A 23,412-nucleotide genomic window follows, 5' to 3' on the forward strand; every position below is an offset into this window, starting at 1 on the left:
CACAATTTAATACCAGGATAAGGTTTAAGCCATCTCGTAATTTCCATTACCTACTGTGCAGGTTTGACCGGTAAAACCAATTAGGCAGTGGCATACATATGACCCATGCGTATTCGTGCAGTTACCGCCGTTTCTACAAGGAAAGGTATCACACTCGTTGATGTCTGTAACATAACAGAAGATATCTTTAAATTTAGAGTATTTTTATAAGTTTATCTAAATACGTAAAGATTCTTTCAAACTTGATGCGTTTATAAAACTTCCATGTTTTGATTGGGTATAACGAACAATGTGTCTTCTTGTATGATAACAAGAACACATTTATAAACTTATAATGCGTAAACCTATACTGTTGTACATAATGAATAAGAACTAACTACCAGTTTCTGTACACATTTTTGTTTAATCACAGCTAATATCCAAGGAACATATTTGTGTTCATAATTTTTACGATTTCGATAACTGTTTCATATCTAGATATCACTAATAAATTTCGACAATAAGAAAAATAGTATCACTGTAAGTAACAGGGGTTTTATTCATATTTATTCCAGTTACTTCAACATATGAGGGAGAAAGAATATCCTTATGTTCACGTTACCTTAAAGACAGGCATAATAATGTTATAAAATTGGATCATTTGGAAGGGGGCGTGGCAAGGTAACTGAAAGCAATCAAAATTTGATTAATTAAAAACGTCGTTTGGTGCGAAAGAGCTAAGACGTATAAAACTCATTTGAGGTTCGTTGATATTCTCAAATTATACCAAAGTTGTCTATTAGCTTTCAGACTTTCTTGAAACGGTGCTATACTGGTTTTTACAACAACATTCAGCATGCAATAATAATAACAATCTAATTGTAATAAACAGAAATTACGGAAGCATGACACGTAATCACCCAAATTAAGATTTTATAATTGCACGTCGCAAACATTCCAAAACGCAGGAAAATAATTTAATTTAAGGGAGATGCATTCATTTACGAGATTTCAATATTATTTATAAGCATTAAAACTGATATGCAAACTTCAATACTAGTTCTACCATAAAGAATCATAAAAAGAAAAAGTATCATACCACATTGCATTGGGTTAAAACTTCAGTTTAATTAACAAAGAAACTTGTTGAAGAAATAGGTTACATATAACAGGCACATTTCACATCCCCACACCACCCATCCACCCCTAAAAGACCAAAGAAATCAACAACAAAACAGATCAGAAGTATCCTGAAAAATATTCCAGGGGTGGTGTTTGCAGCAGATGACCTGTAGAAATCTCGTATACACTTGAAACATGATTAGTGGGACATAAAAATGATTTCAAAAAATTCTTATTTCCTTTACTTTAAACGTAGTGTGTGATTAATACATCTAGTTAATAATTAATAAAGAAATGATTAATGCGTGTTTATACAAAGAGAGTAAAGACATTAATTAGAAACACTAAGACTCTTCTTTAAATTATGTACGAACGGCACAAGAAATATGACGAAAATCATCAAATATAAATCTACACTAAAACCAGTATGGTCATGAATATAGCCTATTGATGTTGAGTAATTGTGTCTTGCTAGCATTCGAACAGTTCTTTCCATCTCAAACATCAAACTGACGGTAAACTATTGTGATGCAGGTCCCTACATTATATATATATATATATATATATATATATATATATATATATATATATATATATATATATATATATATATATATATATATATATATATATATATATATATATATATATATATATATATATATATATATATTTCTCCCATCAAACTGGATATGATATATACCTAGATCCCTACCTTTTCTGTTCTTTACCACAGGACACATTTACCAAATGATAAATAATTTAAATATAACTGAGTGACCTACAGCTGTTACGAACAGTAATAAATTATGTGTGATCAGTTATACATTTCGTGCATTTAAAAATCATATCATAATGTTCTGTTGATCTTTTCCCCATATGTAAGGATAAAAAACTATTGTTCGCATCGTTCTTACAATATAATTTCCTTTATCTAATGTCTATAGAACTATTAAATGCAAAGTCTGTGTTTTATATTTTTGTATTCCCTGGCTGTGGAAGTAAAGATTAATCCAAGAAGAATAATGAAAAAGTTTATCCTGTCCTATATTCGAGTATGAAAATATGAACGCAAATTGAAATGTACAAAAAAATAGTGGGGAAAAAAATCAGCCAAGGCACAGATTCCGAGAATTATATCGTAATTAAGTTTGTGTTCCATTTTACCATCCGAACAGTTCTTTCCGGTCCAACCAGTTGGACAATTGCAGGAGTAAGACCCAAGTGTATTCGTGCAAGTGCTGCCATTTTGACATGGAAGACTGTCACATTCATTGACATCTGAAATTGGTCATCAAACAGGAAACAATAAACTTTTGTACCATATCAGGTTAAATATCTTCACCAAAGGGAATTAGTGAAAATACAACTGAAAAACAGTAATCAACGTTTTAAAGGAATGCAAAAAAAAAACAGAAAGTATTCATAATCATGAAAAATCATTGTTAAAATCTTATATTCCTTGCATACAATATTCTTAAACTTCCAACGCAGAAACTAATTTATATAAAACGTATTATAACTCAATGCCGTTCTATTTACAAAAGACATGTCTAGTAGTAAAGAATAAATTAAAATGATATTTCACTTGAAGAAATCGTATTGATATAAATACCATGCTGGAAATATTTTGTTTGTAAATAATACAATTTAATACCAGGATAAGGATTAAGCCATCTCATCATTTCATTACCTATTGTGCAGGTTTGACCGGTAAAACTAATTAGGCAGTGGCATACATATGACCCAAGCGTATTCGTGCAGTTACCGCCATTTCTACAAGGAAAGGTATTACACTCGTTGATGTCTGTAACGGAACGAAAGTTATCTTTAAATTTAGAGTATTTTTATAAGTTTATCTAAATATGTAAAGATTCTGTCAGACTTGATGCGTTTATAAAACATACACGTTTTGATTGGGTATAATGAACAATGTGTCTTCTTGTATGATAACAAGAACACATTTATAAACTTATAATGCGTAAACAATAATTTTGTACAAAATGAAAAACTAACTACCAGTTTCTCTTTGCATTTTTCTTTAATCACAGCTTATGTCCAAGGCACATATTTGTGTTCATAACTTTTACGATTTCGGTAACCTTTTCATATCTAGATATCACTGATAAATCTCGACAATAAGAAAAATAACACTGTATCACTGATATTAGCAGGTTTTAATTCATATTTATTCCATTTGCTTCAAAACATGAGGGAGAAACAATATCCTTATGTTCACGTTACCTTAAAGACAGGCATAATGCTATTATAAAATTGGATCATTTGGAAGGGGGCATGGGAAGGTAACTGAAAGCAATAAAAATTTCATTAATTAAAAAAGTCGTTTGGTGCGAAACAACTAAGACGTATAAAACACATATGAAGTTCGTTGATATTCTCAAATTATACCAAAGTTGTCTATCAGCTTTTAGCTTTTCTTGAAACAGTGCTAGACTGGTTTTTACAGCAACAATCAGCATGCAATAATAATAACAATCTAATTGTAATAAACAGAAATTACAGAAGCATGACATGTAATCACCCAAATTAAGATTTTATAATTGCATGTCGCAAACATTCCAAAACGTAGGAAAATAATTGGTTCAACTTAATTTAAGGGAGATACATTCATTTACGAGATTTCAACATTATTTATAAGCATTAAAACTGATACGTAAACTTCAATACTAGTTCTACCATAAAGAATCATAAAATGAAAAAGTAACATGCCACATTGCAATGGGCGACAACTTCAGTTTAATTGACAAAAGAAACTTATTGAAGAAATAGGTTAAAGATAACCGGAACATTTCCCATCCCCACACCACACATCCACCCCCAAAAGACCAAAGAAAACAACAACAAAACAGATCAGAAGTATCCTGAAAAATATTCCAGGGGTGGTGTTTCCAGCAGATGGCCTGTAGAAATCTCGTATACACTTGAGACAGGATTAGTGGGACATAAAAATGATTTTAAAATATTCGTATATATAATATATAGCGAAATTCGGGTGGAGATTTCCTTTACTTTAAATGCAATGTGTGATTAATACATCTAGTTAAGAATTAATAAAGAAATAATTAATGCCTGTTTAAACAAAGAGAGTAAAGACATTAATTAGAAACACTAAGACTCTTCATTTAAACGTACGTACGAACGGCACAAGAATTTTGATGAAAATCATAAAATATAAATCTACACTAAAAGCAATATCGTCATGAATATAGCCTATTGATGTAAACTATTTTGATGCAGGTCTCTACAATATATATATATATATATATATATATATATATATATATATATATATATATATATATATATATATATATATATATATATATATATATATATATATATATATATATATTATAAAAATGATTTAAATAAATTCGTATATGTAAGTTATAGTGATATATATATATATATATATATATATATATATATATATATATATATATATATATATATATATATATATATATATATATATATATATATATATATATATATATATATATATATATATATATATATATATATAATGAAATTCGTCCCATCAACTTGGATATGCTGCATACCTAGATAACTACCTATTCTAACCAAATGATAAATAATTGAAATAGAACTGAGTGACCTACAGCTGTTATGAACAGTAATAAATTATTCATGATCAAGTTATACACTTCGTGCATTTAAAAATCATATCATAATACGAAGTTCTGTTGACCATTTCCCCATATGCAAAGAAAAACAACTATTGTTCGTATCGTTCTTATAATATAATTTGCTTTATATAATGCCTATATAACTATTAAATGCAAAGTCTGTGTTTTATAATTTTGTATTGTCTGGCTGTGGAAGTAAAGATTAATCCAAGACGAACAATGAAAACGTTTATCCTACTCTATATTCGTGTATGAAAATATGAACGCAAATTGAAGTGTACAACACCTAGTGATAAATAAAAATCATCCAAGGCACAGATTCTGAGATTTGTATCGTAATTATGTTTGTGTTCCATTTTACCATCCAAACAGTTCTTTCCGGTCCAACCAGTTGGACAATTGCAGGAGTAAGACCCAAGTGTATTCGTGCAAGTGCCACCATTTTGACATGGAAGACTGTCACATTCATTGACATCTGAAATTGGTCATCAAACAGTAAACAATAAACTTCTGTACCATATCAGATTAAATATCTTCACCAAAAGGAACTAGTGAAAATACAATTGAAAAACGGTAATCAACGTTTCAAAGGAATGCAAAAATAAAACAGAGAAAGAATTCATTATCATGGAAAATCATTGATAAAATCTTATATTCCTTGCATACAAATTTTTTTCTTTTCAAAGTGGATTGTTGATATTGTGCTCTCATTTAATTTCGTTTGGACTAAAACGTGGCAAATATTTTCAGTTCAGCTATTCAAATTGCATGTTTGTTTGGTTTACCATATTTTAACATACATTGTATGCTTTTGATACCGACTGAACATATTATCACAGCCTGACACGCATCGTTTTCATAAATCCTTTGAAACCAAATTTAGATATGAAAGATAGATATAATATGAAAAAATTATGTAAATACCTCCTTTGACGATAATATTCACACATCTTTCTTCACTCGTTAAGCTGTTTAATAATAATAATAATAATAATAATAATAATAATAATAATAATAATAATAATAATAATAAATTAATTATTTAATTATGATAACAAGGAGAAGGGTGAACAATGATGACCATGATGAAAGAGCGGACAAACGATGAAAATCGTAATAATCAAGATACCCAACATTAGTTCGGAATCAGTAGGTGTGCAACAGTGAACAAAAAATGACTGTAGAACTGAGCAAATGATTATACATCGTTTTTCACATTAAGCTGTACTTAAATTGGTTGGTCATCTTTTTAACTAACAAAATTATTATCTGAAATGTTTTCAATATTCAAAGGAAAAACATTTTATTAGACAAATAATCCACACACAAAATTATACAAGAAAATATATGTTGGATGCTAAACGTCTTAATCTGTTATTCATTTCTAACTTACCCAGATTTATCAGTGGCCGAGAAACAAAATACATAGGTCTGGTTTGAGAACTTCAGTGGAGGATTCCATGTCACATCAATGTACCAAGCTCCTGGTACACTGGATAAAGGTGTCAGGACGGACTTGGAAAATCCGGACGGAGACAAAGTCGTTATCTCATTTATGCTGAAGAATTAAAGACGACAGCCCTTTCAAGTAGTACGTGCTAACGAAAAGAACTGTATTTCTTTCCTTTTACTAATATGTCATGCCCTTAAAGACAACTTTGCTCTTATTCAATTTTATTTGATAAGATATATGTAACGAACCAAACAGGTAGCATACGATCCTTGACATTTTGAAAAGAACTTTAATCAAGTGAGTACGAATACAGTAGCATCTGGACGAGATGGCAATGTTATTGTTTTTGAAATTTATTTCTATGCAGCATTGTTTAAGTTCAAAGTTATTCAGTAGCGATCTGTAAGAAAAGCTTTGAGTGAAATGATTCCTTAAAAGCGTGAAAATAGTCGTTTATGTATAAGTACAATTTAATATTATCAATATTAGGAAACTAAATATTACCTGTGTTTGGAGCTCTGCTTCGTGCTACTATTCGATCTGTAAATGTACCGCTTGGGCTTACAGTCACTATATCACGATCTGGTCTTGTTGGAGGAAGAAATTCTGGGACTTGGTCGCATCTTAATGTACTGCTGTAAACGTATATAAGGAACTGGATCGGTACACTGCTTAACGGTGCTGTCGATCCAGCTGTAAAGTCTTCCACCTGTATTGCCACTCCGTGGTAACCATTGGAACCAACGGCATTATACGTCAGTGTGCACGTAGTCTAAATGTGAAACAAATGCATATGATATTAAAAGTCTGTCAAAGAAATAGTTGCACAATGTATGGGATTGCATACTGATCTAAGAATGCCTTCAAAATTAAATAATTTTGAGCGATATCTCGTAAAAAGATACCATTGTTGTTGGTGAGGTTACTAACACTAATTGCTCACTTCATATGACCGGTACACAAAGGGAAAGATAATTCCTATTGTAAAACACCTAACTTATTTCCGACATTTGGAATCATTTGTGAAATGAACATAAATATAATATGCAGGTAACTCTTTTATCATTGCATAATGTCACAACAAATTTTCCGTAAAACTTATAATATATCTATATGATTAACTTGTATTATCTTAAGACCATGCCTGCATTCGTATGAAAATGATATGAATGATTTAATGGAATGATATAACAATTATACCATATAATACATTTATGTAGTCACCATACCACAAACTTCATATAAGAATCTGGATAACAAATCAAATTGTATACCTTACTGTTAACATATTAACACCGTCAGAAAGTTTACCGAAACGAGTCTTCAAATACATGCACAACATATAATTCGGATTATGAAGGCAGTGTCAACTCATAGAATAGTTTCTTTTGAGGTAATCATAGTTTTAGTCAAATTTAAATTACCTCATTTAATACAGCTCCAATGAATGCCTTGCATATACTGGCACATTCCTTCAGCGTACTCTCTGCCCACCTGCATCGAACCTGGTCACCATCTGGATCTGAAACTGTCGTGAGACGACAAAGATAATAATGTGTAATTAAAGTTATTTCGTTGCACACAGTGTTGGTTCCTTTTTATTATTTCAAAAGGTGCTACTCTGGCTTAGAATCATATAGAAGCATACATATATATATATATATATATATATATATATATATATATATATATATATATATATATATATATATATATATATATATATATATATATATATATATATATATATACGTAAATAAAGACAGACGTATATACAATAAAAATACTTTCAATCAACTTACACGTAAATACTTTGTGTGAAGAATAGGAGAGATAAGTACCTGGTATCTTTATTTTATGATGGCATCCATGTATCAGCCTCACAACAGGAGAAAGGTCAATTTGGGGAGCAGAATTGACTCGCCCAGTATCAGAACGAGGTGCTAAATTTGCCTTTACTCTTATTTCCCAGCCACCGGTGGATCCAGCATGAACTAGTGATATCCAATCTCCACCTGTAAATCTAAATTATATATATTGTGTCAGGAATTTGTCTTAAGAAAAACAATTCTTGACGTACTATAGCAATTCCGAATGGCACCTTTGCAATTCGTCTTTTTCTTTTTTCATCAGAACGTTCTATACCTAAGTAATGTATCATTTCTATATGATTACTCACAATACTCGAGATACAGTGTTAACTTATTTGTATGCGATCATTACGTGATTACCTCTTTGCAACATATGATCATGTTTCCTACAATCTGAATATTCCATAGGAAGTACACGTGTTAGTTATATGCATTGAATATGTTATCGGTGTGCAATAAATATTTTATACTCACCCAAACTCGTAGTATGACCTGCTGGACGGAAACTTATATACAAGACTCCCTCTTCCGGTTGTCCAATCTTCTGTCACACTGTAATCCGTACAGTAATAATATAAACTGCCAATTGTCCCATTACAGTAGCTAAAACAGTTCAGAGATCCAGATGAGAGGAGCTGCCCCGATGAAATGGTGGTTTGGTTACAGAAAGTACTAGACCTGGTCCAACTTACTCTGTAGGAAATCTCGATCTAAAAATGAAGTCAGGAAATAAACACATAGAAATATAATTATCGAAAACCAATTGTTTGAATAACTCGTTTATGCAATTCAATAGCATTCCAAATTATTTTGAAGTACACTTTTCCAATAATCACTTATTTGTAACAATAAAGTCATGTATCAATGTTCAATCTAACCTGTCATCAAGCTCGTTCATAATAAACAGGTATATGATTGTTTAAATTTTGAACATAATGCTCTAAGCAATTGTATACGTTCCGTAAGGACAATTTCGGAGTATCTAGGGAAAACGATTTATTAAATCAGTTTTCAAATCGTCTATGACGGGAACAAAACAATATCTGCTACAACTTGTCGTTTCTTTATGTAGCGACATAGCTGACATGCTTACATTTGAAGTGAGCTTTCAACATCCTCGATTACAAATGTTAATATTACTTGAGCGGTATTGACTTCTTTCTGAGCTCCTTAATATGTCATTCCGCTCCACAACATGGATTTCATCTCCAAAAAAGGTTCCGGAAAATATAAATATTTGCACGACCAGTCCTTTAATATTTATTTTTGTGCACATTAATATGAAGATGCGCAAACAGATGTGGTACTTTGTCACAACAGTTTATTATTTTGCAATTCCCTTAGTGTTTATGCAAGGGTTTTGTCTTACATCATATGATTATGGCATCCATTACCGTGCGTATGATGAGTGAAAGGAATGTTTATATATTTTGTTGCCCAAAGAGGTGTATACATATTTCTTTGGATTAATAATATTTTGTAATAATTAATAATTACTCAAAGGTAATAATTTAATATATGCAATGGAATTATTTTAGCTTGCGTCTTTAAATGCAGATTTTTCGTATTTGTCTGATAAGTGAAGCCTGCTATTTTTGTCTGTGTGAGAATGATATATCGTTGACAAAATTAAATATCACATACCTCATTAAGATTACCGGTAGGTCTCCATGAAAATAATGCTCCCCTAAAATGGGATCCGGAGCAAGTGGTCAGAATAGCCACCGAAACTAATATGTACTTTATGTACATCTGTACTTGATACGCTCTCGTGAACCAAACTTGAAAATTTGTTCAGAGTACCCTCTGTATTACATTTATATATCAGACATTTCAACAACAAAAAGAATGAGCTGAGTTTTCATTGGATCGAAAACCACTTCCTGCTCGCTTCTGATAACTAATAGATATTTTTGCTTACCTTATTCGTGTGATAAATTGTTACTAAATATAAACTTATCTAGCCGGAAATATATATTCTTAAATAATAGAATGTGACGATAGGTTAGACGATATGCTATTGAACTGCAGAATTAAATTGATTTGAATTAAAGAAAAACAATTAACTTTCATTTTCAGACAAACAAAGGAATAGCAATATATAGCTTTCTAATTAGTCCACTGCAGAGTATCTGATACTGAAGTATTTTCATTTCAAGAGTTATACGTGACACGATGTAATAAGGTAAGATATCCCTGTTGAAGACATCTTTGCATGTAAACGTCTTTTAAATAATTCAATCTTATATTTTGACGTTATTAAATCAGGAAATTTCAAATTGTATTTCTCTTTTGAAGCGAGAGATATTTTAGTATGACGAAATTTCATTCTGAGAGAACTTGCTATCACAAATTTGTGGGACTCGAACACTAAGGTAAATTTCACTAAAAAGCAACTTCAGTTTCATATCGTTAAATCATCCCCTATATTCGCCTACTTTTAACAGCATTTGCTATATACACACAAATGTGCTATTGAAGAATGGAAAACTGATTCACGTATGTTTAAGTGATGGAAGTTAATATATCTGCTCGTGAAACAAGCTGAGTATATCGGAATTTTACTCATTAGTGTGCAATACTACAGAATTTAATAATGTCTGACAAAAGAGTTTTATCTCAGTTCAACATTTAAAGTAGTGTACAGGTTGTGTTATTTATGCACAAAAAGGTGACGAAAGAAGTCTCATTTCTGCATTTCATTCAGCAAAAGATAATAGAAAACAGAAAAAAATAGTAAAGCCCACTCATATTCTTCCGTATAATTTTCGTGAAATATTGATCTCTGATTTATTAACTAATGAGCTGCAATCATGGTAAAAAGGCGATAAAGACCTCATAAACTCAAGTTCATAGAATCAAATTATCGCACTCAAGCACTGATTGGTTGATGTTCCAGTTCTCCATTTTACGGGAACAGAACACAAAATCTAACACAAATCACGTGCTAAATAGACAAAACTAGTTTGCACTTTTAAGTGTCTCCGTTTAGAACATATATAAAACTTCTCGGTGACGAATCAATAATTCATTAGAAACGGGGAATTTGTGCACACACGTCTCAAACGACGGATACTATTTACATATCAGTTGGTCGGGTTACTATCAGTCTCAACTCGCTGTTGTTTCTGTATTCACATGGTGTGCGTTTCATAACAAATGGCATTACCTTGGAATGACCTTATTTGACTTATGTCGTCCTTTTTGTTATACAAATACACACTGCCTTGACATTCAAACTATTGTTTTACAACAGCCGTGCAATAATACCAAAAGCTGTAAGAAACATTACAAACTTACTCGATGAAATATATGTCACTCAGAATGTAATGTAAATGACATATTCAAATAGCTTGTTCTTTAAAGGTTATTTGAGGTGTTAACCGATAATGGTCTGCTGTTATGTATGAGCATTTTCGCATAGCAATATTAGCAGCATAATATTCTTTCCTAACTCAACAAAAGAAAACATATATTTGAAACACAAACAATTCAATTGATGGTAGGAATGTTTTTTCTAAATGCACATTACAAGCTCATTTGCAATCATACTTTATTTATATTTGAACAAATAAAATAGGCAAAATTACTAATTTTATAAAGTGAAGTCATTAAATGACAATACCAATTTAAAAGCAAAAAAAATCGGAAGCAGAGTATCATATTTTTTCCAAATTACAATTACAATTTCAGAAACATATCAAAAGACAAACAAAACATATTTTATTTATTCAAATACTTAGAGGGTATACAGTAGTAAATGGATGGATCACAACTGAAATTTAATAGATTAACAACGTTTTGTATGCAGGTTGTGCTAACGCACAGAAATAGTAGCGAAAATAAAAAGAATTTAAACCTTGTTAATAATTCAATACCAGGTCTCCCATCTACTCATTGTGGGACTAATTTGATTTCTTCTGCAAAACATTAAAACATTGTTTTTTGCAATATTGTTTGGCTTCGTGAAACAATTTATATTTTCATGTAGTTGATATTCAGATTTTCTAATACTCCTAGCTGGATTTTTATAAGTTCTTGTTATTTCATCGAACGCTGTTTAAAATTCTACACCATTAATATCGAGAAAATTAAATTTTACTTAATTTCATTATTTGTAACAATGATGTCATCGCCCTTGAATATAGCACACATAAAATAATACCAGCCATTCACACTATTTTCTTTCGGAAAATAGCTTGTGCCTTAGAAACTTCTCAGATGTGTCTATAAGATACAGTCTCTAGGTTGAATGATTAAGGTAATTAGTCTTCAACTATCGGTCTTAATAGGCATTTTAAATTTGTCGTCCTATCCACTGCAAAGAAAGTTAATTGATTGTTAGAAGATTTCGCGTGCTTTCACTAGCGGCCAGCAGGTACCATTCAACTGAGAGGTGTGTCAAGATATGGTATTACTGTGACTTTAAAAACTAGATATATATATATATATATCATGATACAATGTTGGAAACTTCAAAGTTTTATAGACTAAGTCTGAAGACTTTTGTATATGTTGGATTGTTATCATATTCATTTTGTATAGACCTTTCAAACATCTAGTTTGTTTCTTTAAAACGGTCTCTCTATATATCTTAAGAAAGATTTAGTCCTCTCTCCAGACATTTAAAAGGAAAAATTGTTCCATTAATGAAAGTATTTAGTTGTGCTATTGTCGATGCTTTCAGTTAAATGAAACAATGGCTCCAAATACAATAAATCATGTAACTCTCCAAACAACGAAGACACTCATAAGACTTTGTTTTGCTTGCATGAAGTGTTCATTATCTTTAACCTGCAGTGTTTGTGCATTATGTTCAAACGACCTCTCGTCCACTCTATTGTGGAAAAGCATAAAGTGCTAGTGCAAAGTCTGGCAGAGTTAGGCGTTTTGAGCCTTCACGGCATCGATTGCTAGTTTAATATAGAACGTCGTAATGTTCCTCCCACTACCACCTATTCCGTAAAGCATTACGCGTACTGTTACTACGGTGACGATTATGTCAGGTGAAATGGACGAAGACACGATTGTGGAGTTGCCGTCACTGCATTTTCTCGAACACTGATAGAGTCACAAATGCATCTCCTGTACAGGAAGCTACAATGCAGTTACTGTACTTGGGTCAAAAACTTGTCAGATGTTCTGGTTCTAATGGTACAATGTTCATAAAATATAGGTATCCAAGATTTTGATCGTCTATATTACCATCCATTCATGCACTACGTCACTACTACGACTGCCCACCATCTAGTCCAGCCGTCAAGCCAACTACATCTATTGTCTAGTGCTGCATACCAACATGACGTTCGTTGATAAGTGGACCTAAACATCACTCAGTTTGACCAGTCCTACAGTTTATCTTTACATTGTTGAGGGGAGATTTAAAGCCAGCCACCGCATATGCCAACCGGCCGCCCTGTGTGTGCTGGTCTAGCAGACAGTCCAGTACCCTTACGGACATGCATACCGGCATGACTTGCTACTTATTCAACTGAGTCTTTTGATCCGGACTCATTCATCTTAGTGATAATGTGACACATTCTTAGGCATATAACTGACATACGGGCATGTGGGTTTTAAAACGAAATGAATTACTTACGTCGATTCAAAACTTGTATTAACATTAAACTGTGGCAGTGGAAGCAGACCATTGCGTCGCAAGTACCACCACGACGCGAGTGCACAATGGCAATATTTTCTAACATTTTCTTCCTAATGTTCCGTCTTTGGAACCATAAGTATTTATCCCTATAGATGTGTGTGAAAAACGCTTTTAATAGCTTCTAAAGTTAGAATACAAAGCAGTGCTTGATGTCTGACAAACTACATTCCATAAAGAATCGCACTCGCATGCTGATGGTCATGCAGCTTAGTATACTTGAAATTATGTCATTCTCCGTCCAAATGCCCTAAAAGGATGCGTGCGTGATTTATACAGTTTGCTTAATAACACTGAGTAATTTGTTCTATAGTTTTTGGCTGATAAAATGAACGGTAACTGAACTTAGTATTGAATTTAGTTTGATAATTATATGGTTATTCAATCAGTATTATCAGTGTTTGTTGTTCTTCCTGATTTGTAGACCAAAACTGAATCACGTTTCAAGATAACGTGACTTCTATAAACACCTTGAAAAACTTTCCTGATTTGAAATATGAATCACTTCAAATTATAAAGGTGCAGATTTAGTGGATGACATATCTTAAATATAGATAAAGACTGAGCATGAAGAACTTACAAATAGACTGGGCTCTCTTGGAAATGACTCAGAACAAATGGGCGGTAACATACCTGCAGTAATCAGGAGGGTCTTACTTATAACATAGCAAGCAGGAAACGTGTATTCCATAAAATAGTTATTGGAGACATACGGACGGAATAACTAAAATAATTCTTTTGATCTGCAATTTTATTCATATTTTTTGAAACTCTAATATAATGTATGTTCCTTGCACAATCTGATGATTATACTTGATTGAGATTGAAAAGTGATTTTGGTGCAAGTATCTCGAGTTTTTAAGACAATGACTATAAGAGTGATTGATAACTCTTAGTCTTCGACAAGGAAGAATGCCTTATCAAAGAGAATTAAACAATGTATTGATTTCAAACATGAAAGAACAGAAGCATCACATCAAACCTAAAGATCGCTGTATCTAGGGAAGGTTAAGATGCTAGATGCGACAATTACAAATATTATCCCTAAAGAACGAACTCACAACAAACAAAATTTAACAGCATAAAACCCATACAATTATCCAATATGTCCGATTTACCGAAGTAACGATTTTCCTCTTTATTGTCAAAACTCAGTTTCGAAAGAGTCGAGTAGTTATGTTACTCAACTTATTTTGAGAAACAAACTAATATTAAAAATGATTTGGTCCTTACCTGAGACTATCATCCTTTAGAAATCAGCATTTCGGAAAGCAATTGTCTGTAAAACTTTGCAAGGCAATATTGGTACGGATGGCATATGTACATTCTCCTTAAATCAAAGAAATACATTTCTAATACTGCTATTACAATTCATACTAAAATGTTTTTATAAAGAATTAACGCTTGTAGAGATCACACTGACATGCACATGAATTTCTCATTTTGGAAATAAAACTGCTAAAGGTATTGAATTTACTGAACGAATTTCGCTAGTCATGTCTAACGGGAAGATAATAAAGAAATACTAGTATTATAATAGTTGTACAGATAAATACACATTTTATTTAAATTAGACCAAACTGTGTAAACATAGCTACAACAAATGAAACGAGGGGACATGAACAAACAAAACCTGATTTATTAATTATTTGTAAACATTGGCAAGAGTTAGATCGATAATTAGCTGAATCTTACCTTTCATCGCTCCTCGGCTGGATAAAAATGTTTCATTAGTCACTATGCAAGGCAAATAAAATATGTTTCTAAAATAATTCATTTTAAGAATTTGGGCAAATTCACAAAATAAAGTACCTTTTAATTAAAATAATTATAAATACATTATCGTTAGAAAAATATAATTGAATGCAATACAGTTTTTAAATTTATCGCCAGAGCATCTATGTTTTGTTTTACATTTTCTCATCTGATTCGTGTTGCAAGCACGTTTTACCTTACATAGTACATTTTATATAACATTTTACCTGCTAAATTCTCTCCTTCCTAATAAAATCATTTTTTAGAACATATATGAAATATAAAAAATCACACCAAAATGTGTCTGGTCTCCAAATAACAGCATTTTCTCACTCAAATGTTTTCAGATATTGTCATTATATGTACCGTTCAAAGACTCCAACATACTGAGAATAAGGCGAATCAGTATAGAAGTTGAAACAGTTTCCGGTTCTCCAGAGTTCCCGAAAACCACGATCAGGAAAGTAATAAACGTTACATTTTTGTGACGAAGTGTGTGTGAGAGGATAACAAAATTAAGGAGGAAAGTAAGAATTTGAGCATAATGAATAACACTGAAAACGATTTGTTGATGCAGGCCACATGAGTGACAATTGTATTGAAAATAATATATTCATATGATTTAACATGCATAAGGTTATTTACAAAATTACTTTAACATAGTATGTGATAAACTATATAGTTTAAATTCAGACCTGAATGTAAATTTGTAACCATCAAACCAAAAGACAATCCATTTGGGACCTGAGACCGCCATAACACAGGAACCATGCAAGTCACCCACTTTGCATGGGGCCTGTGCAACCCCAAATTGGACAGTGGCCCGCATCAACCGTGCCTTTCTCAGTCTGCTCCCCGACATTTGTGACTCCCACATGAGAATGATAGAAGTGCCAACTGTGAAGATTGCACCTAGTGAACAACTATCAATGTCGTTATATTCACGTTTAAGTTATATTGTTCTTGACTTCAGATGAGGTTTCATCGTGTGTACTTTTCCTGTCATATTTATCAGCAGTGAACCCACTTGCTATTCTGATGTGATTATACAGTGTGTTCAGGTCTGTGAACGCACTAGACCGGAAATGGAAAGAAATGTTTGCGCTAGTATTTATGTGACATGAAAATAATGTGATATAACATATCTATATTTAATGTAGGGATTAGTGGTGAACCTGATATTTACCCAGGTTATGATTATGATGGAAAATGTACTTGAAAGTGGATTTTAAACAAAATGTAACTGAGAACACCCGATACCTCTTTGTGTGCAAACTTAACTGAAACCCCAAAAGAAATTAGAGGTTGGAGTGACGTTCAGAACATCTAATATATCGTTTGAAAGCATCCGATTTCCATCGCCCTAATTGACGAATCTGACTATCGGACAAGCCCTGCGCAGTAGCAGTTGTTGTTGCTCCGATTCTAAAGCTATTACTCTTTAAGCATTTTGGATCAAATCTGCAGAACTGCAGAGCGAGTTTTAGCTGTGCATTGAATTCTGCCCAAGTTATAGGTGTGTTTGAAAGATACATTAATATTGGGCCTGGACCCGTACCTCGCTTTTGGATGTATCGCTGGAGATTTGAGACCGGACACACTGCAGTATTATTGTTTTTTTTTTAATTTTTAAAGTGAATTTCTGACCCTGACTGTGTTTGAAGGTGTTAAATATCAGAGTGATGGAATGGTGATCAAGAGCCAACTGATCAATGTGCAACAGATTAGGGTTATGGAGGTTAAGGGACTGCACTGTGATCTCCCCAATTCTCAGGAAGGCATGGAATGCCAAGGAAAACATAGCTCGAAATAGGAGCTGTTTGTACCAAGAAGTTATAGTGCAAGTTGTAGCGTGGATAAGTTTTTCTAACATACACTTATCAATTGGCAATCTCACATCACATGAAACTTTATTTCTGTGGCATGCTTGCAGCAGTTTCTGTATTAGAAAAGAGTTTGTAGGGTCTGCATAATTATTGATTTTGTGTACAAACCCAATGGCAGATACATATGAGGATATTGTTGCTGAGGCATAGTGCTTGTTAGCCAGATAAGAGATGGAAAGTGCCAAATGAGCCTGAGAGACTGTGATTGAGGTTTTCAGTGTATATTCTGCAGTGAAAGCTCGATATAAGTTTCCAGCTGCGTCGGTAGGCTGCTTTTGACATTCGTGTCAATGTACTATCCAGTAGCGTATCAAGTGTGTTTGTTAGTGAATCAAGTTGGGAAGTGCCGGTATTGACACTGGTTCTGGGTCCACATGTGGAGCCAAGGTCCGGAATCTGTGCACCTGCATTCGAGAAACAGCATCAGCCAGAACATTTTTCTTTCCCGGGATGTGACAGGTTTGAAATAGTATGTTGTATCTGAGGCATGCAAGGACCAGGTCTCTAACAAGGTACATAATGGAAGGGTTCTTTGAGGTTTGCTTATTTACAATATCAACCAATGCCTTGTTGTCAGTGTGAAAGTAAATGCAATTGTTTGCAAGTTGAGGGGCACAAATTTTGATGGCTAGAACAATTGGATATAGCTCAAGGACTGTGATATCTAGCGCTTGTCATTCTTTATTCCATGTGCCATAGAACCATTTGCTGCCTAGTACACCGCCATAGCCAACTGTGCTTGATGCATCAGTGTGCAAATGAATGGCATCAGAGTGCAGCCAGCGATCAGGGAGGAATAAAAATTTACCATTGAATTCTCTTAGGAATGTGTACCACAGCTGCAGATCAGCCCGAACATCCCTCGTAATGCGTATGAAGTGATGTGGTTTTGACACACCCACTGTCAGATCAATCAACCTTCTCAAGAAAGCTCTGCCTGGCAGGACAACTGCACATGCGAAATTGAATGTACCAATTATGGATTGGAGATCATTTTTGTTTTTGTAGGCAGAGTGTTATCAGACTGTAGCAGTTCTGGAGTTTATCTATGGGAAGTCTTACCTCCATCTTGATTGTATCCAGTTCATAGCCCAAAAAGGACAATGTTGTACTAGGAAGAAATGTTTTTTCCTCAGACATGGGAATCCCAATATCTGCACAAAGAATTAAGAATTGGTCTAATTTCTTCTTACCGGTGTTATAGTTTGATTCCAACAGAAGAAAGTCATCTAAAACATGTACCATGTGACCAATGCCCAATTTGTGTCCCGCCACCCACTGTAATACAGTGCTTAAATATTCAAAGATTTTACAACTGGAGCTACAGCCCATGGGAAGGCACTTGTCATAATAATATAGGTCATTCCAAGAGAAGCCAAACATATGATACTGAGTCGGGCAGAGTGGAACAATTCTGAAGGCACTAGCTATGTCAGTTTTTGCCATAACACAACCTCTACCAAGTTTTTAATGATTGCAATAGCATGTTCCACAGTTTGATATTGAAAAACACTTTTTTCCGGGGATATACCATCATTTATAGAAAGCCCTTGATGAAGTGATAAATGGTGAATCATGCGAAAAGTACCAGGTGTTTTCTTTGGAACCAAGCCAAGTGGTGATATCTGAAATAGCGAGAAAGGGTGGCTTTTGAAAGGCCCTGCAAACCTGCCAGCCTCAGGCTCTTTGTTTATTTTGTCTTGCACGATCTGTGGATTTTGTATGGCTGATTTTAGATTATGTGATTGAAATGGGGACAGAGAACCCTCGTGCCCCACTTTAAATCCAAATGTAAACCCATGTATCAAAATTTGTATCATGGCAGTGTTGTACCCTTTCAACCAATGTTGTAACTTTTCAGCTTTAACAGGAGTAGGAAGCTTACTGTTTTCGCAGTTCCCCTTTTCCTTGCTGGCTGTGTTGAAGGGAGTTTGGTGTAGGTCCTTGGGACTGAGTAGGTTTCTAGCCACCACGAAAGGGCTGCATGCTGTCAGTTCTAGCTTGTTTTGGGGCATATTTTGGCAACAATTTGAATGGGTGTTAAATGCGCAATTTGCATTTGCTGAAGGGATGGGATACCAAGCAATTGAAACAATTATGCTGGTATTTACAAGCTAGCCCTGCTAAACACTGCAGCCCCTTATGGTAGTTAAAGCAGGCCCCTTTTGGGGGATTTGATTTTGAGACTGAGGATGGTAATGTGGCAGTGCTGGTGGCCGTCCTCTCACCAATGCTGTCCAGAACAGATCGCATGTAAAGTTCAAGGTGGGTGGAACCCCACTTTGCCTCTCCCCTCTCTATCATGCGACGAAACTGCTCATCATAGTATCTCCAATGAGCCCTGCGCTCAGAAAACTTCATGACGATTTCCATGTGGTGAGATAACACTGTGCCCAACCTAGGGGATTTCATGCATATTACTGTAGCAAATCTGTTCCATGCTGTCAACTACTGATTGATCGAGAGGGGGGACTTCCTGGCCATGCGGACTAGGTTAAATTCAGATGTGTTTGAAGTGATATTGCACTGTAATCTATATGTATTGTCCATGGATGTCGTAAGGAGAGTTTGAAAATCTGTGTATGTCCCAGCCCAAATCTGCTGCTTAATGTTATCAGTTATAGAGGCAGTTATATCAATTGATGTGCTTACAAAGTTGGACTGACTGTGTGTATCTAATATATTAATAGGTGCTAATAAATCACTCAGAGTACCTATACCTGTATGAGAGACTCCAGTTAAGGCTGAGGTAGCCTGTGCCATGCTTCCCCCAACGGATGTTTCAACATTTCTTTCTGTTTGGGCTCTTGAGGAGGCAGATGGCCCTTGCTCTGTTTCCTGCGACAACATGGCAGGTTGTTGTGGATTAGTGGTCCCATGCAGTATCTCCAAGATGTGGTCCAGCTTTCTGTCCACTTGAGCAGTGATCACAGGTATAATCTGCTGTACCACCTGCTGTGCTATCCGGTCAACGGTAGCTTGGTCTTCTGTATCTGCATGCGTTGCTCCCGCTCCATGCTGCTGTTTTTGGCGATCAGCTGCTCTAATCCGTGAACCAGATGACTGAACCCTCTTTACAGCCCGTTCAACCCCTGCTGATGCTTTGCGCTTGGATGGCATGATCTGGTTAAGTTAGAAAAATTAGTGTATTAAACATAATGGTAAATAGTAAGAAAGAAGTAAAATGGACTACCACGTATGGTCCTATGCACAAGGCATGTTATTATTTAATGAAAAATGCACAAACATATTGTCATTGGCAAACCAATGCATGTAAGGTTACCTGATATAATTTCTTCATTGATAGACACAAATATACATATATATATAAACCCTTTGTCCTTAGAAAAATGGCTTATGTACAGAAGGTGGCGGTCTGGTATGCAACCAGACCTGTTATCAGGCCAACAGGCTGATGCAAAAGTGCAAAAGAAAAAGAGGACAGGTACGGGACCTGGCCTGTTATCTCCCAAAGTTGAGCAGATAACAAAAGATATTGAAACATGTTCCAGGAAGCTACTCATAAAAGACCCCTTGTGAAATAATTAATACTTAAGAACAAGGATTTGGTATATAATCATTTAACTGGGGGGGGGCGCACCAAATATATTATGGGGAACCCCTATTATGTAGACCCGAGTGGATTGCCAGGAACAAGTCCCAAAAGGATCAGGTACGGGACCTGACTCAGTGCCTCCACAATGGCAGACACTAAGGTTGTTTACGAAAAACAAAGAAACAGGTACGGGACCTGGCCTGGTATCTCCCTTTGTGGGCAGATACAAAAAAAATTGAAAGCAAAATTAGTACAAGAGCTAACCTAGCCTAATTATCGTTGAATGATTGTGCGTTATTTTATAACATGCATTGAGAAGAGTTCCCCAAAGTGACTTATAAAGGTGCCACTGTCCTTTAGGGGACAAATGAATGCCATCTGAGCGAAATTTCTCCCTAACATGAGGCCTATCGAAGGCAAATTTGCTATTATGGTCCCAAAATGTTAAATAAGGATAAGCAGACACTTCAGATCGCACGATATCATTGACCTCCTTTGCTAAGTGACAGCACATCTCCTTATAGTTTTTATCGGCTGTTTCATTGTTATGGTTTAGTATTCCCGCGACCCCAACTTGGTGTAACGTTGCCGGGAATCTAGGCATAAGCTGACACAGAACGATCTGTTTAACCTTATATTTCTTATGTAAAAGCGTAGCCAATGCGACCATCTTATGTGGAATTACCTCTGGCGATGTCTCTGCGTTTACATCGTTGTCCCCAACCAGAAGAATTACAATATCGGGGTTTCTTAAGCGGACTTATTTCATGTCAAGGCGCAAAAACTTATCGATTGTGCGCCCACCGATACCCTTCATGTTTACTTTACAAACTTCCGTTACGTTAAAAGACGGACTTAGTCTAAGATCCGTCCCGGACCTCAAATACCGATCTAACCATTTACAAAGTGAATGGCCCATAATAATTGCTTTTGTCATTGTCTTTCCAAATATTAAACGATGGCTATGTACATAAGAAAATTCTACTAACCTTCTTCTTTCCAAAGTGCGAGCAAGAAAATGATCCTCACAATTATGAGAAATAATTGTGCAAAAAACAGAAACAATTAAATGATCGAAAGGAAAAAGAAGAAAAATGTAAAATTTTTGATCTCCAAATATACTACCCGTATCTCCAAGAATTCTTTGCAAGTGACGCTAAGGATGCTGACCCATATATTCATACTCCTTAACTATCTTCCATTGGCTGAAAGAGTCATGTGACCTCATTCCTGGGTTCAGCTGGCCCCCCAGTGGTCAATATTGCTTTGTTTCAATTGCATAATAAGACCCGTTCACCTCTCATCAAAATATCCTTGCGCTAGCGCAAATAGTTTTAATTCAGTGTAAACTTTGCGTAATCAAATGTAACGAGGCAGTCACACCCACCCAGATTAATCTTTACCATATTTGCCACATATTATGCTCCTGAGAAGTAAAAACCTTTATAGAGCCTGTATGCATATCATAGCCAGGGCTCAAAAACTGCCTTTCAAAGCCTGATGCTACTAAAATACAAGTGCCTAGCTAGAGCATGGACAGTCTAACTGTAAACCTGGCGGAACAGTACTAAATTAAAACTATACGCTGGTGTAGATTTGAATTCACTTGACAAAGAGTTTCCAAACCCTCGACCATCTCACATATAATTACCGTTCAGGTAAAATGATTGTCACAGTTCATCCTAACAAAATTATAGTGTTGTCCTATTACTAACTGTCCTTTGTGATACGTATCGTTACATATGTCTTAATATTAGTCAGCTTATTTTATAATAGCGCCCTTTCGACCGATTTAATGTTTATTTATTGCACTGTTCAAAATAAATCGTTTCCTTCATTTTGGTAAATAAATTGCAGATTATTGCACATTGTATCTTTATATATATATATATATGATTGCAGACATGATGCTGGCGCGCATCCTACTCAACTGTCTGGTCGGTAATGTCTCAAAAGCCATACTGCGGGATTCCAAATGTGGCTTCAAACCAGATCGGAGCACAATGGACATGGACGTCGTGATGGGACGCGTTCTCTACAACGGGAATGTATCTTAGCCATTGAACGTTTCTAACGGCATGAAGCAAGGTTGCGTGTTCGCCCCAGTATTATTCAACCTATTCTTCACATGTGTCCTGAACCATGACACACGTGTTCTCCAGAAAGAAGTGTACATAAAGTACAGTCTGGATGGCTCTCTCTTCAACCTTCGCCAACGGAATGCCCGGTCCTAAACAATGGAGAAACGTTTTCTTCAAGCATTGTTCGCGGCTGACTGTGCTCTCGTGGCACACGTGGAAGCAGATCTCCAGATCAGCGTTCGCGTACGCCTCGAGACTCATCGGACTCACTACCAGTCTGAACAAGACAGACGTACTTAACCAACCGGTCCCAGGCACAATAGATCGTCCCCCGATTGTGTCTATCGAGGACACCAAGCTGACAACAGTCGATCAATTC

The 23,412-nt window shown here is 34.7% G+C and overlaps 1 protein-coding gene across 1 annotated transcript; it reads right to left on the reverse strand.

The window, feature by feature from the left end:
• Positions 1 to 24: 24 nt before the first annotated feature.
• LOC149786233 (uncharacterized) lies at positions 25 to 9,854 on the reverse strand. Its single transcript, XM_089975912.1, has 9 exons — positions 9,741 to 9,854; positions 8,571 to 8,806; positions 8,067 to 8,248; positions 7,650 to 7,753; positions 6,730 to 6,997; positions 5,134 to 5,247; positions 2,795 to 2,908; positions 2,269 to 2,382; positions 25 to 164 (listed from the first exon to the last, which is right to left on the reverse strand). The coding sequence occupies exons 1-9, from the start codon at positions 9,846 to 9,848 to the stop codon at positions 25 to 27; spliced, it is 1,380 nt and encodes a 459-aa protein (XP_089832038.1). The 5' UTR covers positions 9,849 to 9,854.
• Between the last annotated feature and the right edge of the window lie 13,558 nt (positions 9,855 to 23,412).

The sequence above is a fragment of the Sinohyriopsis cumingii genome, chromosome 12, assembly GCF_028554795.1.
Source record: "Sinohyriopsis cumingii isolate HCF-2022 chromosome 12, ASM2855479v2, whole genome shotgun sequence".
Lineage (NCBI taxonomy): Eukaryota > Metazoa > Mollusca > Bivalvia > Unionida > Unionidae > Sinohyriopsis > Sinohyriopsis cumingii.